General features: G+C 59.8%; 1 protein-coding gene across 1 annotated transcript; it reads left to right on the forward strand.

The window, feature by feature from the left end:
- Positions 1–1,276: 1,276 nt before the first annotated feature.
- Positions 1,277–13,465, forward strand: LOC131591961 (one cut domain family member 2-like). The gene is made up of 2 exons (XM_058863102.1): positions 1,277–2,411; positions 12,939–13,465. The coding sequence occupies exons 1-2, from the start codon at positions 1,277–1,279 to the stop codon at positions 13,223–13,225; spliced, it is 1,422 nt and encodes a 473-aa protein (XP_058719085.1). The 3' UTR covers positions 13,226–13,465.
- The last annotated feature ends 1,081 nt before the right edge of the window (positions 13,466–14,546 follow it).

The following is a 14,546-nucleotide window of genomic DNA, read 5'->3' on the forward strand; positions in this document are numbered from 1 at the left end:
TGCTGTCCCCTCAGTCCCTGTCTTTGCCATGCCCGGGGATGCTGTCCCCTCAGGGCCTGTCTTTGCCATGCCGGGGGATGCTGTCCCCTCAGGGCCTGTCTTTGCCAGCTCCATGCCGGGGGATGCTGTCCCCTCAGTCCCTGTCTTTGCCAGCTCCATGCCGGGGGATGCTGTCCCCTCAGTCCCTGTCTTTGCCATGCCGGGGGATGCTGTCCCCTCAGGGCCTGTCTTTGCCAGCTCCATGCCGGGGGATGCTGTCCCCTCAGTCCCTGTCTTTGCCATGCCGGGGGATGCTGTCCCCTCAGGGCCTGTCTTTGCCATGCCCGGGGATGCTGTCCCCTCAGGGCCTGTCTTTGCCATGCCGGGGGATGCTGTCCCCTCAGGGCCTGTCTTTGCCAGCTCCATGTCGGGGGATGCTGTCCCCTCAGGGCCTGTCTTTGCCATGCCGGGGGATGCTGTCCCCTCAGGGCCTGTCTTTGCCATGCCCGGGGATGCTGTCCCCTCAGGGCCTGTCTTTGCCATGCCGGGGGATGCTGTCCCCTCAGGGCCTGAGCCCGCTGGGGCCGTGCCCGCTGCTCTCCCGGCCCGGGCCCGCCGGGCTCCGGGGACTCGCCATCCCCCCCGGGACACTGCCATCCACCACACGTTGTCAACGAGCCCTGATTCAGCCGCACTGAAGGCAGCTAACAACCAACAGCACAGATCAGCGCTGTACCTTGCTTTGCAGCAGCGGACAGGGAGGCAGCAGGGCCGGCTGTGTGCAGCGGGGTCCCGGGAGCAGCCGGCTGCGGGACCGGGGCTTGCGGAGCCGCCTGCCGGGGCGAGAGCCGCTCAGCCAGCACCGGGGATCCCCGGCGGCGGTGCTGGAGCATCACCGGGCCCGGTTCCGAGCCGCTGCCGGCGGTCCCGCACGCTACAAAGGCCGCGGAGTCTTTAACGGCCCCGCCGTCCCCTCACGTCCCCTCACGGAGGCCCCGCCCCCGGCCCCGGGCCCGCCAATGCCCCGCGCGCCCCGCCTTTCCCGCGCTCCCGCCGCCCTCACGCCCGCCCGCCCGCGCTCCCGCCGCCCTCACGACCGCCCGCCCGCGGCGCAGGCCCGGCCCCGCGGGCGCGGCCGGGGCGGGGCGGCCCCGGACAGCTCCCACCGCCCTCAGACGGCGGCGGCGGCGGCGAGGCGAGGACATGGCGCGGGGCCGGCTCGGCGGGCCCGGCTGAGCCGCCGCTGCCCGCGGGGCGGGCGGCCCCGGGCCGCGGCGGCCGCCGCCCTCATGAGCGGATGAGGAGCGGGCGCGGCGGCCGGCGGTGCCTGGGCGGGGAGCCGGGTGCGTGCGCCATGAACCCCGAGCTGGCGATGGAGCCGCTGGGCAGCCTGCATGGGGCGGCGGGGCACGAGCCGGAGCTGATGGGCAGCCCCAGCCCTCACCACGGGCGCAGCGCGGGGCCGCTCCGGGTGCCGCCGCCGCCGCCGCCGCCGCCGCCGCCGCACCAGGAGCTGCCCCCCGCCGCCCGGCCCGCCATGGTGCCCAGCATGGCCTCGCTGCTGGACGGCGCCGCCGAGTACCGACCCGAGCTTTCCATCCCGCTGCACCACGCCATGAGCGTGCCCTGCGAGGCCTCGCCGCCCGGCATGGGCATGAGCGGCACCTACACCACGCTGACGCCGCTCCAGCCCCTGCCGCCCATCTCCGCCGTCTCCGACAAGTTCCACCACCCGCACGCCCACCCGCACGCCCACCACCACCACCACCACCACCAGCGCCTGCCGGGCAGCTCCGGCGGCGGCTTCGCCCTCATGCGGGACGAGCGCGGGCTGCCGGCCGTCAACAGCCTCTACGGGCCCTACAAGGAGGTGCCGGCCGTGGGGCAGAGCCTCTCGCCGCTGGGCAACGGGCTGGGCCCGCTCCCTGGCGCCCAGCAGGGCCTGCACGGCTACGGGCCGCCGGGCCACGACAAGATGCTGAGCCCCAACTTCGAGGCGCACGCGGCGATGCTGGCGCGGGGAGAGCAGCACCTGCCCCGGGGGCTGGGGACGCCCCCGGCCATGCTGCCGCCCCTGAACGGCGCTCACCACCCCGCGGCCCCCGGGCCGCCGCCGCACGGCCCCGCGCTGCCCGCCGGCCGCGAGCGGCCGCCCCCCGCCGCCGGCCCGCAGGGCAACGGAGCGGGCCAGCTGGAGGAGATCAACACCAAGGAGGTGGCACAAAGGATCACGGCGGAGCTGAAGCGCTACAGCATCCCGCAGGCCATCTTCGCCCAGCGAGTGCTGTGCCGCTCCCAGGGGACCCTGTCGGACTTGCTGCGGAACCCCAAGCCTTGGAGTAAACTCAAGTCCGGCCGGGAGACGTTCCGCAGGATGTGGAAGTGGCTGCAGGAGCCGGAGTTCCAGAGGATGTCTGCCCTGCGGCTGGCAGGTGGGTGCAAGCCGGTGCCGTACGGGGAGCGGAGCGCGACCCTCCCGGAGCCCGGCGCCCACCGGCCGGCCCCGCAGCGCGTCCTCCGCGGGCCCGGCCCGGCCGCTTCCCGGCTCCGCCGTGAGCCCCGGGGCTGCGCGGAGCCGGCCGGTTCTCGCCTCCCGCACGCCGGCACCGCGCACCGGGCTCTGTCCGGCCGAGGGACGCGCTCCGCTCCCGCTGCCGGGCGGCGGGGCCGGGGCTGCTCTCCAGGGCCGGGTGCTGAAGGTGCGCGCTCCGCTCCGCTCCGCACCGCGCTCTCCGCGAACATCCCTCCCGGCGCTGCCGGGCGCAGCGGGGGAGGCCGGGCGGGGGCTCCGCGTCCCGGGCCAGGCGGGGCCGGTGGGAGCAGGCGGGGGCCGGACCCCGCGCAGCCCCCGCGGCCCCGGCCCGGCCGCATTGTCCGCGGAGCGCCCGCGGGCGCCCCCTGGCGCGATCGCGGAGCGCCGCAGCCCCCATTGTTCTGCGGGGACCGGGGGGGGGCGGCGGGCAGCGACCCCCGGTACCGAACCCCGGTAACGACCCCCGGTACCGACCCCCGGTACCGACCCCCGCACTAACCCCCAGTACCGACCCCTGGTAACGACCCCCAGTACCGACCCCCGGTACCGACCCCCGCACTGACCCCCGGTGCCGACCCCCGGTACCGACCCCCGGTACCGACCCCCGGAACTGACCCCCGGTACCGACCCTCGGTGCCGACCCCCGGTAGCGACCCCCGCACTAACCCCCCGTACCGACCCCTGATACCGACCCCCGCACTGACCCCCGGTACCGACCCCCGCACTGACTCCCGGTACCGACCCCCGCACTAGCCCCCAGTACCGACCCCTGGTACCGACCCCCTGCACTAACCCCCGGTACCGACCCCCGCACCGACCCCCGGCAGCGCCCGCCCCGGCGGTGAGCGGGACAGAGCCAGCGGGAGCTGTCCCTGCCGTGGGGCTGTCCCTGCCGTGGGGCCGTGGAGCTGTCCCTGCCGTGGAGCTGTCCCTGCCGTGGGGCTGTCCCTGCCGCGGGGCCGTGGGGCTGTCCCGGCCGTGGGGCTGTCCCTGCCGTGTCCCGGCCGGTGCAGTGCGGGCAGGGCCCCGCCGTGGGGCACGGCCGTGACTGTAGAAGGACACGGGGGGCTGTGGCACGGACAGACCGCGGTATGGGGCGGGGGCCGGGGGGCGGGGAGCTCTGCTCTGACAGCGATGAAAATCCGGGGATATTTGTGTCACAGCGTCCGTCCTTCTTTCATTTCAATTGATCCCGCCGCGGGCAGATTGTTTCCCGGCGGGCAGGCACACAGCGGCTTGTTCCCAGGGCTGCCGGCACAGCCGGAGGGCTCTCGGGGGACACGGGGGTCAGTGTCCCCGGGATGGGAAATGGGCACAGACAGCTCCTGCACGAGGGGCAGCTGCCGAGCCAGCCTGGGCTGCGGTGGAGCAGGGCGAAGGGGAGCCACAGATGATTGATGGCCGTAATTCCTGCCCGAGCTCTAACCAGAGGTGCTGCGGGTTAAACAGGATCCCCGCGGATTGCTCGGGCTGTCCCGAGGTGCGGGGCTGTGCTGCCCGTCGGGAGAGGGTCGCGGATCCCCTCCTGGGCTCCAGGCTCGCTGCCAGCTCCTCTCTTCCCCTGCGGCACCCGCGGGCAGCCGGCTCTGCTCTGCTCGCAGCCGAAGGAAGGTGCAGGGCTCTGCCTGCAGAGAAGCAGAGGGGACCGAAGGGGTTCGGGTTTTTTTGCCGAGCACGCGGTGATGTCGCCTTCACAACCAAACGTGTATCGAGAGGGAAATCGATGCAGATAATGTTTAGAAGATTAAAAGAGCATTAATGCTGGCAACAGGAGCATCAACGCGTGGACCCAGTTTTCATTGATCTGGAACCTGAGCCGGCTCATTTCCAGTAACGTGGCTGGTGCTTTTCCTTCCCAGCAGTGGTCCCGGGTGGGGGTTCCCCGTGGAGCTCTGCATATAGAGCAGAAAATCAGGAATCACAGCTGCATGTGGAGTTCTGTAGAATTCTGGATCTCTGCTTTAGCAGTCCCCCTGAACGCCTCTGCATCCACGAGTAAAGTTTGGAGAGAGCTCAGGTGCTGAGTGGTCACGGACTCCCCATGGAGCGGGAAAGACCTTTGCAAATTACCTTTCCCTTCAGGAAATCGATTATTTTAATTTCCTTTTATTACCACGTGTGAGTATGCGGCCCCATTGCCTCAGCGCTTCCTTCTCCCCCTTTACTCACTTGCTTAAATCCCTCTGAGCACGGGGGGAAAGCTGCAAGTATTTCAGGTTTTTAAAAACAGAATAGACCCAGCAGCTGTTTGCCCCATACTCCTGGAAATTTTTCCCAAGTGGGATGCAAACCTGCTGTCCTCGAAGGGAAATCCCTCTCTCCCCGCGGGAGCAGTAGCAACGTGGGTGTGCTTAGCATTTTTTCTTATTATAGAAGATCTATAGTGTTGTCTATTCTAATTTCATCTCATTATTTCCGTGCTTGTTGTCTCTTCCTGGGGGTGTTTCAGGCTCCTCTGGCAGGGTTTGTGTGTGGAAGGTGCGGGCAGGACCCGCTGTGGAGCTCCGGGGGCACAGCAGCCTTTTGGGCTCGCCGTGTGCCCTCGGGGGGCTCGGAAGAACACAAAACCACCCTCGGGGGGCTCGGAAGAACACAAAACCACCCCCGAGGGCGGCTCCATCCCGACACCTCATCCCCAGAACGGGCTGCTGGCCCCGCCCCGTCCCGCCTGGGCACGGGGGAACGGGGGCCCGGAGCGTCCGTCCTGCCCATCCCGATCCCGTCCGGGAAGGGCTCGGGAAAGGAAAAGGGCTCGGGAAAGCCCCGATGGACAGTGCCGGGCCGTGTGCCGGGCAGGATGGCAGCGCTGTCCATCCTCATCCTCATCCTCTCCCCGCTCGGAGCTGTCAGTACAGTGCCGGGCCGTGTGCCGGGCAGGATGGCAGCGCTGTCCATCCTCATCCTCATCCTCTCCCCGCTCGGAGCTGTCAGTACCGTGCCGGGCCGTGTGCCGGGCAGGATGGCAGCGCTGTCCATCCTCATCCTCATCCTCTCCCCGCTCGGAGCTGTCAGTACCGTGCCGGGCTGTGTGCCGGGCAGGATGGCAGCGCTGTCCATCCTCATCCTCATCCTCTCCCCGCTCGGAGCTGTCAGTACAGTGCCGGGCCGTGTGCCGGGCAGGATGGCAGCGCTGTCCATCCTCATCCTCATCCTCTCCCCGCTCGGAGCTGTCAGTACCGTGCCGGGCTGTGTGCCGGGCAGGATGGCAGCGCTGTCCATCCTCATCCTCATCCTCTCCCCGCTCGGAGCTGTCAGTACAGTGCCGGGCCGTGTGCCGGGCAGGATGGCAGCGCTGTCCATCCTCATCCTCATCCTCTCCCCGCTCGGAGCTGTCAGTACCGTGCCGGGCTGTGTGCCGGGCAGGATGGCAGCGCTGTCCATCCTCATCCTCATCCTCTCCCCGCTCGGAGCTGTCAGTACAGTGCCGGGCCGTGTGCCGGGCAGGATGGCAGCGCTGTCCATCCTCATCCTCATCCTCTCCCCGCTCGGAGCTGTCAGTACCGTGCCGGGCTGTGTGCCGGGCAGGATGGCAGCGCTGTCCATCCTCATCCTCATCCTCTCCCCGCTCGGAGCTGTCAGTACAGTGCCGGGCCGTGTGCCGGGCAGGATGGCAGCGCTGTCCATCCTCATCCTCTCCCCGCTCGGAGCTGTCAGTACAGTGTCGGGCCGTGTGCCGGGCAGGATGGCAGCGCTGTCCATCCCCATCCCGCTCGGGAAAGGCTCGGGAAAGGCTCGGGAAAGGCTCGGGAAAGCCCCGGTGGAGCTGTCAGTACCGTGCCGGGCTGTGTGCGGGGCAGGATGGCAGAGCTCCCCATCCCCATCCTCATCCTCTCCCCGCTCGGAGCTGTCAGTACCACGGAGAGCGGCGCACAGGGAGCGCAGCCCGCAGCCGGAGGAAGCCGAAGGGAGGAGAGCGGGAGCAGGAACCGGACGAGCCCCGGGACAGGCGGTGGCCGCGGGCCCGGAGAGCCGAGGCTGAGCAGCAGTGGCACATCCCAGGCTGAGCCCCGCTCCCCCAGAGCCCCAAACCGAGGAAAGGGCTCTCACACGGGTGTCCCCCCATCCTCTGCCTCTTTGTGCCCTACCAAATGTTTCCTCCCTGGATTTTGAGATTGTTTTGTTGTCTTATCTCCAGCGAAAAATGAAGCCGTGATAACATCTGTATCAGGCACGTTACCTGTTTATAAAGCTGTTTCTTAGCGTTGAGCTAAACATACAGGTATGTAAAGGCTCTTTGAAAGGTGTTTAGTGCTTTGAAATATTGGTGCTCTCTTCAGCTATAGATTAGTGGCTGTGTTTGAACAATCCATGCGGTAAATTGTGCTGCTGGCTGATAAATTGTATTTCTCGTGTACCAACTTTCCGAAATGATGCCCTGCCCCAGCCCTTTGTTCCACATCGTTTCTGAAGGCGTTTCTGCCACACAGAAATCCCAATCCTGGTTTTGCCAAGCAAATGAGTTTTATCGGTTTCTTGATTATTTGATAAAGTCAATTCTGGGTGCATTTTGGATTAAATGCATTTCTATATTTTCCTCCCTACTTTTTGAAAGAAGGAATTAATTTGTCATCACGTGTTATTAATTCTGAAGCTGTTCTTCACTATTTCCTTATAAGATTTTCTCCCCCAGCATCTCTTGATTCCTTTTTTTCCCCATGTCTTTTGCCCATCATTTGAACTCAAGTATCCCAAACTCAAGTATTCCTCTGCAGCAGAAAATTGCCACAATTTATTTGTGGTGAGGAATGCATAAAGGGGAGAAGACTTTTTCCAAAGGATCATTTCCCAGTAAGCAGTGCTGGCTCTTCCCACACTTCTCAGGGGTGTTTTTGCTGCGCTGGGTGCTCCTCCCTGGTGTTAGTGACAAAACCTTGTCCTGGGTGTTGCTGCCGTGCAGCAGCTGCCAGAGCTTTTCCTTCCCTTCCAATTAGGCCTGGCTGGGAGATGAGAGGCTTCCTGCAGGAGCTGGCAGGGCTGTGCTGGGGCTCGGAGCACTAAACCTCCTCTCATCCCTGGAGTCAGAGTGCAGAGAGGGCTCTGCAGGTGTGCAGAGAACGCAGCTCAGAGGGAAGGAGGCCTGAAGGGACTGCAGGCATCATTTGTCCTCACAGTCTTCTCCAGCAATCTCCAGAGGGGGATTTCTTACCTAAGCATCTCTTCCAGGTACAAAAAACCCCTTAATGACTGGCCTTAATCTCACTTTTTGTCTTTTAAATCCTTTGCTTCTCATCTTATCCCCACTAGACAGCAAAAAAGAGCGCTCCCTTCCTTCTGATAGCAATCTGTTTGTATTTAAGGCTCCCATCTTGTCTCCTGTCTCCTCTGGAAAAAGCCCATCACACCTGGGCCATGAATATGCAGGGCAAGCACTATATCCAGCGGGACAGATAATACATCTCTGTTTCCAAGGTAAAAGATTTTGTATCCGGCTCTATCCATCTTGCAGACTTTTGCATAAAAGGCTCTCTGATTTATAGAGAGGTTTGCACACAGAAATCTTACCAAACAGACTAATCTCAAATGGGTTTGGTGATAACATCAGCCAGACAACTCGCTGATGGCAGAGAGAAATGCAATCAGAACAGAAATTGGAGTGTTTTGGGGTTGTTTGGGGGTTTTGAGCTATGAAATCAAACTGCTCCATTGTGAAAAAAGGGACTCAAACCGCTGGTAAATGCTGCACAGAGGAATTATTAGACAAGCGATAGAGGCTGGCAGGTTCCCAAAACGCAAATTGTCTCCAGGACCAAAATATCTCTCAGTAAGCAGGGAACATATTTATGAGCGGCGGTGATTTTCCAGCAGTTCTCATCCCCTCCTAATGGGATGGGAGCACGGGGCCGGTGCCCAGGCATTAAGCTTTGGCAAGCAGCACCGGGCTGCAGGAAGAGCAGAGGAAATCTTCCTCAGAGAGCTTCCCACATGCCTTCTCTTCATCTTCCTTCTCCCCTGGGCTCCTGCCAAGCCTTGCTGGGCTCCATGGCCCCTCTCCCCTCTCGGGAGCTGCTCCTGCTGGAGCTGAGCTTTCCTGAGCCCCTGGGAAGAAGGGAATGGGAACCTGAGAGAAACAGGGCTGCTCTTGCTCCGTGCTGAGCTGAGGTGCAGGGAGAGCTCACAGGGCAGCACAGATAACCTGGCAGAGCTTTGCTCCTGTCCTCTCCTGTTCCTTCTCGTTGTACCCTATCTTTAGCAGGCAGTAAAAGGAAATACTCACATCCTGCTTTCTGCCAGGGGTCACAACTCCTGACAACAGGAGCACACAGCAAGGATTCACTGGATCTGTTCCTTCCCCTTGCAATAAGATTTAATGCTCTTACTCAGCTCTTGCTTACCCACCCCAGATTTAAATCCCCAGCCCTTAAACGCCCCAAGTGCTTCCCTTTGTCCACAGGAGAAGGACACAGCTGTGTTTGGTACTCCAGGGATGTGCTGGCACATCACTTGCAGATGCTGCTGCAACAGGCAAAGCACTGAGTGGGGGGAAGGCCTGGCTCCATCCCCGTGCTCTGACAAGGGGAATATAAATCCCTGTCACTGCAAGGGCTTGTAATTCAGCTGGAAACTGTTCTGGGATTCAAAAGGGAGAATCTCCAGGACAAGAGGAAGCATAAATCTCGCAGGTGTTAGACGTGAAGGGCTCCGAGTGCAGCTGGAAGGATCCAGAGCTGTGCTGGAAGGTTCCAGTGGTACCCAGAGGCTCCTGGAGAGAGGTGGGTGCTGCAGCACTGCAGGGAGGAAGCAGAATTTACAGCCCAATTCCAGCCTCCAGCAGATTTACAGGAGACCAGAGACAAACAGCCTGAGAGCTGCGGTGTGCCAGGAGGAAACAGAAAAGAGCCATGTCCCCAAAACCATTCATCTTTTCTTCTCAGAGAGCTGCAGGATGGAGGGACTGGAGAGGAGCAGCATTCCCTGGGATTGTGACAGGACTGAGAGGGAAAAATCAGGGGGGGCAGCAAGAGAACACCTTCCTGGCTGGAAACAGCTTCATTTCCCCCATGAGCATTGCAGGAATGCCTGGGTCTCCAAACAGGGAGCACCATTACAATGCATGAGCAAGCAGATCTGCTCTGGAAGAACAGAATTCACTCTGTGCTACACATCCAATCTGTTTTTCTGGATAAAGGCCATCAAGGGCATTCCTAGGATTTCCAGAATTGGGAGTTTGGTGTGTGTGCAGCAGCTGGGATGAGCAGCACTGACTGCCCACCCCGACAATGTGATTATTTGCATCTTCATTCTGATTGCTCCTTGTTCCATAATGATTTTGTACACAGCGGAGTACTTAACCTAATTTGTATCGATCTCAATCGCTCTCATTTGTGCATACTTAATTCAGAGAGGTAATCAAATTGATTTCTGAGGCCTAGTTTTTAAGAGACTGTAGTAACAGGGATATACAAGAGGTTGCTTTAAGTGAATCACAGCAAAAGAGAAGCATTTTAAATCTTTGGAAAACGTTTTGATGGTCGTTTCATTGTGCTCAGAATGAAATTTCCCTCCCCCTGAGTCCTCCCCAGAACGGAACAGAGGAGCAGTGTTATTTGCAGCAGACAGAAGCTGGGTTTGGGTGACTTTGCACCCACACAAACCTCACCCATGGATCCATGGTCCTGCTTGTGCTGGGGAGGACACGCTGCTGGACTGGGGGAATATCTCTGCTTGGCTCCTTCCTGTCACCTGCTCTTTGTTTCGTGGCTGCAGAGTCACTTTTGCCGTTTATAAAACCATCCAGAGCTGGAGAGGCACAGGAGCTGCCTTGGTGATGCTCCCGGTGTCCCTGTGAGTGACTCTGCTTCTCCCAGGGCTGCTCCAGCCCCTGGGACCCCTCTTCCTCCTCCTCCTCCTCCTCCTCTTCCTCCTTCTGCTGCTGGTGACCTTCGTGTCCTCACCTCTGTGTCCCTCTGGGGAGCTGAGGGAGGCCCTGGAGCATCCCTGCCCCGTGCCTGAGGGCTTAGGGGGTGGCCTAGAGCTTGTAGATGTTTCTCAGGATTTGTGGCTGTTTGGGATGGTTCCTCTCTTGTGGGGAAGAGAAAGGAAAATCAGAGTCATTGCTGCAGAGCATGAGACACGTAAACTATGAGTAGGGAAGTTCAGTGTGAGGATACTCAAGGTGTCACAGCATCAGGTCATTGCTGCAGAACATGAGACATGTAAACTATGAGTAGGGAAGTTCAGTGTGAGGATACTCAGGGTGTCACAGCTCAGGGGGTGGCCTAGAGCTTGTAGATGTTTCTCAGGATTTGTGGCTGTTTGGGATGGCTCCTCTCTTGTGGGGAAGAGAATCAGAGTCATTGCTGCAGAACATGAGACATGTAAACTATGAGTAGGGAAGTTCAGTGTGAGGATACTCAGGGTGTCACAGCATCAGGTCCCTGCTCCCTCTTAATGCCCTTCAACTCATGGGGCTCTGCTTTGGCTAAGGGAGGCAGTGCTGACCCCAGCTCTGAGCAGTTCCTATGTGCTTTCTATCAAAGACCACCTTTAAACCAATGCAGAAGAAAAATTCTTTGTTTATTTTCAGTTTTGTGTTTGGGGTTTTTTTCACAGTTATGGCTTTCAGTTCTTGCTCGTTGTCCATTTTCTTCCACAGGACCTGTTCGGGTTTAACAGCAGCTAATAAATCAAATTGTGCTTAGAATCCAGATGGTCTCTTCCCTTCCTTCTGCTGTTAAAACCTTTCTCTTTCTTCCCGGAAAATCACTTGATTTTATTAGAGAGCTCACCCCATTTTTCTCTGCTGAGAGATGCATGTCAGGCGCAGCGTTTGCCTTTGTGGGGCCTTTTCAAGAGCAAACTCAACAGTTCAAGGAAAGTATTTACTGAATGCATCAAAAAGCACATACCTCTGCATTATTTATTATCAGCTACCAATAACTGTAAAACGCAGAGTATCTCAGGACATAAATTAGTGATGGTAGGAAGCACTCGGCTCGTCCCGCTGTCCCGGAACCGATTAGAAGCTGCGGCAGAGATGTCGGTGCTCATCACGTCCCCGGCACCGGGGACATCTCTGTGTGGATTCTGGACACAAAGCCAGATAAACCCAGCTCAAAATCTGCTCTTTCAGCTCCGACAGGCAGTGGGATGTTACTGTGCAGCCAGAGAGCCCACACTCTTCCTCCTGCTGCCCCTGGGATAATGAGAGGGGATTGTGGCCATTGGGACACAGCTCACCTTGCTGCCTCTGCCGTGTCTGCTCTGCACAGAGCCCTGGAACTGTCACCCACAGCCCCTGGCTGACCCTCAGGACCCTCCTCTTCCTCCTCTCTGGGGTGTTTTGAGGTGTGACCTTCGCCTCCCTCCCAGAGGCAGCTCTGCTGGGATTTGGCGGCTGGGAGGGCTCAGGCTCTCCTACAAAAGGCTCCAGTTTCCTGCAGAAATGCTGCCAGCTCCTGTCCCTCACGGGAGGAGACATCAGTGCCACAGTGGCTGAGCCAGGCTCTGCACGGGTTAATTACAGACATTTCCACACTCTGACTTTTACTTTTGGGCCAGCTTCATTTCACATTCCAGACCTGCAGAATTATTTAACAGGGATGCTAAAAACCCGCCCGCTTATCAATTCTCTGGGCTCATTTTGTCCCAGTACATTACCCAACCATGTCAACATATGGATTTTCTCTCTGTGCCTGCTGCAGACGGCTGGGCAGGCTATTTTTGAGTGTGGGTGTGCTCTGGCAGCGGTATTGGTTTCAGCACTGCCTGTTCTCTCTCTGCTAATAAATACAGAGCAGCTATTAATACCAATGGGTTTTAGGATCCATTAGCATCGCTCAGCGATGGTGCAGCACCGCTGCTCTGCCTGACCTGGCGCTGGGGGTGCTTCTGCCCTGGGGACAGGCCCGGGAAGGGGGACAGGGGGACAGGAGCGGTGTCCTGGGGACAGGCCTGGGAAGGGGGACAGGGGGACAGGGGGACAGGGGGACAGGAGCGGTGCCCTGGGGCGGTGGCCCCGGGAAGGGGGACAGGAGCCCCTGGGGCCAGGCCCTGGGAAGGGGGACAGGCTCAGGAGCGGTGCCCTGGGGGCAGGCCTGGGAAGGGGGACAGGCTCAGGAGCGGTGCCCTGGTGCGGTGGCACTGTGGGAGCAGCCGAGCCAGAGCCTGACCCTGCGCTGGAACCCCCAGCAGCTCCACGGTGGCTTTTCCCCTTGGTGCTCACACAAAGCTGCTGCTAGCAGAGCTTTGGCTGGGGTTCACTTTGGGCTGTTTAAAGGGACAAATCCAGCTGTTATTCCTGGCTGTTGAGAGGTTTTGGGGATGGAAGAGCAATGGGGCTCACTCTGGGAGCCCCGCGGTCAGCGCGGTGCTGGCTCGGCCGGTGACACTCACCCCCGCCGTGTGACAGTGCCAGCCATCAGGCGGCTCATGGGGTCTGTGGGCATCACCCTGACACTTTCTCTCTGTCTCTGCCACCCCCTCCCAGCCTGCAAACGCAAAGAGCAAGAGCCCAACAAAGAGCGGAACAACTCCCAGAAGAAATCCCGCCTGGTTTTCACGGACCTCCAGCGCCGAACGCTTTTCGCCATCTTCAAGGAGAACAAGCGTCCCTCCAAAGAAATGCAGATCACCATCTCCCAGCAGCTGGGCCTGGAGCTCACCACCGTCAGCAACTTCTTCATGAACGCGCGCCGGCGCAGCCTGGAGAAGTGGCAGGACGACCTGAGCTCCGGGGGCTCCTCGTCGGCGCCCAGCACCTGCAGCAAGGCGTGAGGGCGCGGCGCAGAGAGCGGCTTCGCGGCAGGGCCCCTCGCTGGGGACTTAAAGCACAATCCCCCCGCAGCCAAGCCCAGCCCAGCTGGTCCCGAGGACATCCCGACGGCTTCTGGCCGGTCTCGGCAGGCGCAGGCTCCACTCCAACCTCTCTCCACACCGTACGATGCTCAGGACAGGCGAAGCAGGTCTGAAACGTAGGGGAGTCGTTCTTGAGGCAGGTTTCTCCTGAGCCCCAGGTTTCCGCGGCCTCCCGTGCCCGGCACCTGCCGTGTGCTGGCCACACCACCCCGCGGCCACGACAACGGAGCACAAAGTCACATACTAAAAACCCAAGACCCTGCTTTTAAACTCAGGCATGGTTTTGTTAAGTGTTTTAGGGGGGAAAAAAAAAAAAATCAGATTTCAAGTTTTTTTTTTTGGTTGGTTTTTTAGTTGAAGTTAATCAGTTTGTTCTTGGATCAGAAAAGTTCAGTTCTCTTGAGCTCAGAGTATCAAGCACAAAGCCATGGTGCAGCCCTGGGCTGTGCCAGCTGCAGCCTGACACCCCGGGAACAGCGCGGAGCACAGCTGGCAGCTCCTCACAAGCTCTGTGCTTGTACCTAATGCACACTCAGGAGGTCGATGGAACTGCTACAGCTCACGGAGCGAACACAATGCTTCAGAAGATCTAGATTAATTCACATTATTACATCCCTTTTAGTTTCTGGGAATCTGGTTTCTCCTCGGCAACCTTTGGAGTGTTCCGTGTATTTTTGTTCATTTTATCAGTATTTTATGGTACTTTCAAGCAGGAAAAGAAACAGAAACAAGCCCTTGAGATGCCACTGACCATTCCAGATGTGCCGCGTTTAGCTCTATCGCATCCCTAAGTTCCTTTTCCCTGGCGGCTCCCTGAGCCGGCAGGAACACAGCACACCAAAGAGACAGGATTTCTGCAAGCCAAAGATGTTTATAACTTGCCATTTCTCTTTGTCACGGCTGGTGCGGGCGGTTGGCTAGCGCTGGGGAAGCCTGGCAAGCTCGGAGCCCTCTCTCCAGCCCCGTGCAGCGGAGCCGCCCTGGCGGCGGCGGAACGGCCGCTGGCCCCTGAGCGGCCCGGCGCGGCCGTGCTCCGCTACAGACACTTGAGACTTTTTTATGTACTGCTTAATCGAAACCAAAGAAACGTTTTCTGCACCTACTTCTTCTGCAACGAACTGTTCCATTGAAAGATAAAATAAAAATTAAAAAAAAAAACAAGGAAGCATGTCAGGAAACAAACGAGTCCCACACTGTGTTCTACAGACATCTTGGACATTTTCGGAAGCAGATCTCAAAG

This window comes from Poecile atricapillus, chromosome W, assembly GCF_030490865.1.
Source record: "Poecile atricapillus isolate bPoeAtr1 chromosome W, bPoeAtr1.hap1, whole genome shotgun sequence".
NCBI classification, from domain to species: Eukaryota; Metazoa; Chordata; class Aves; order Passeriformes; family Paridae; genus Poecile; species Poecile atricapillus.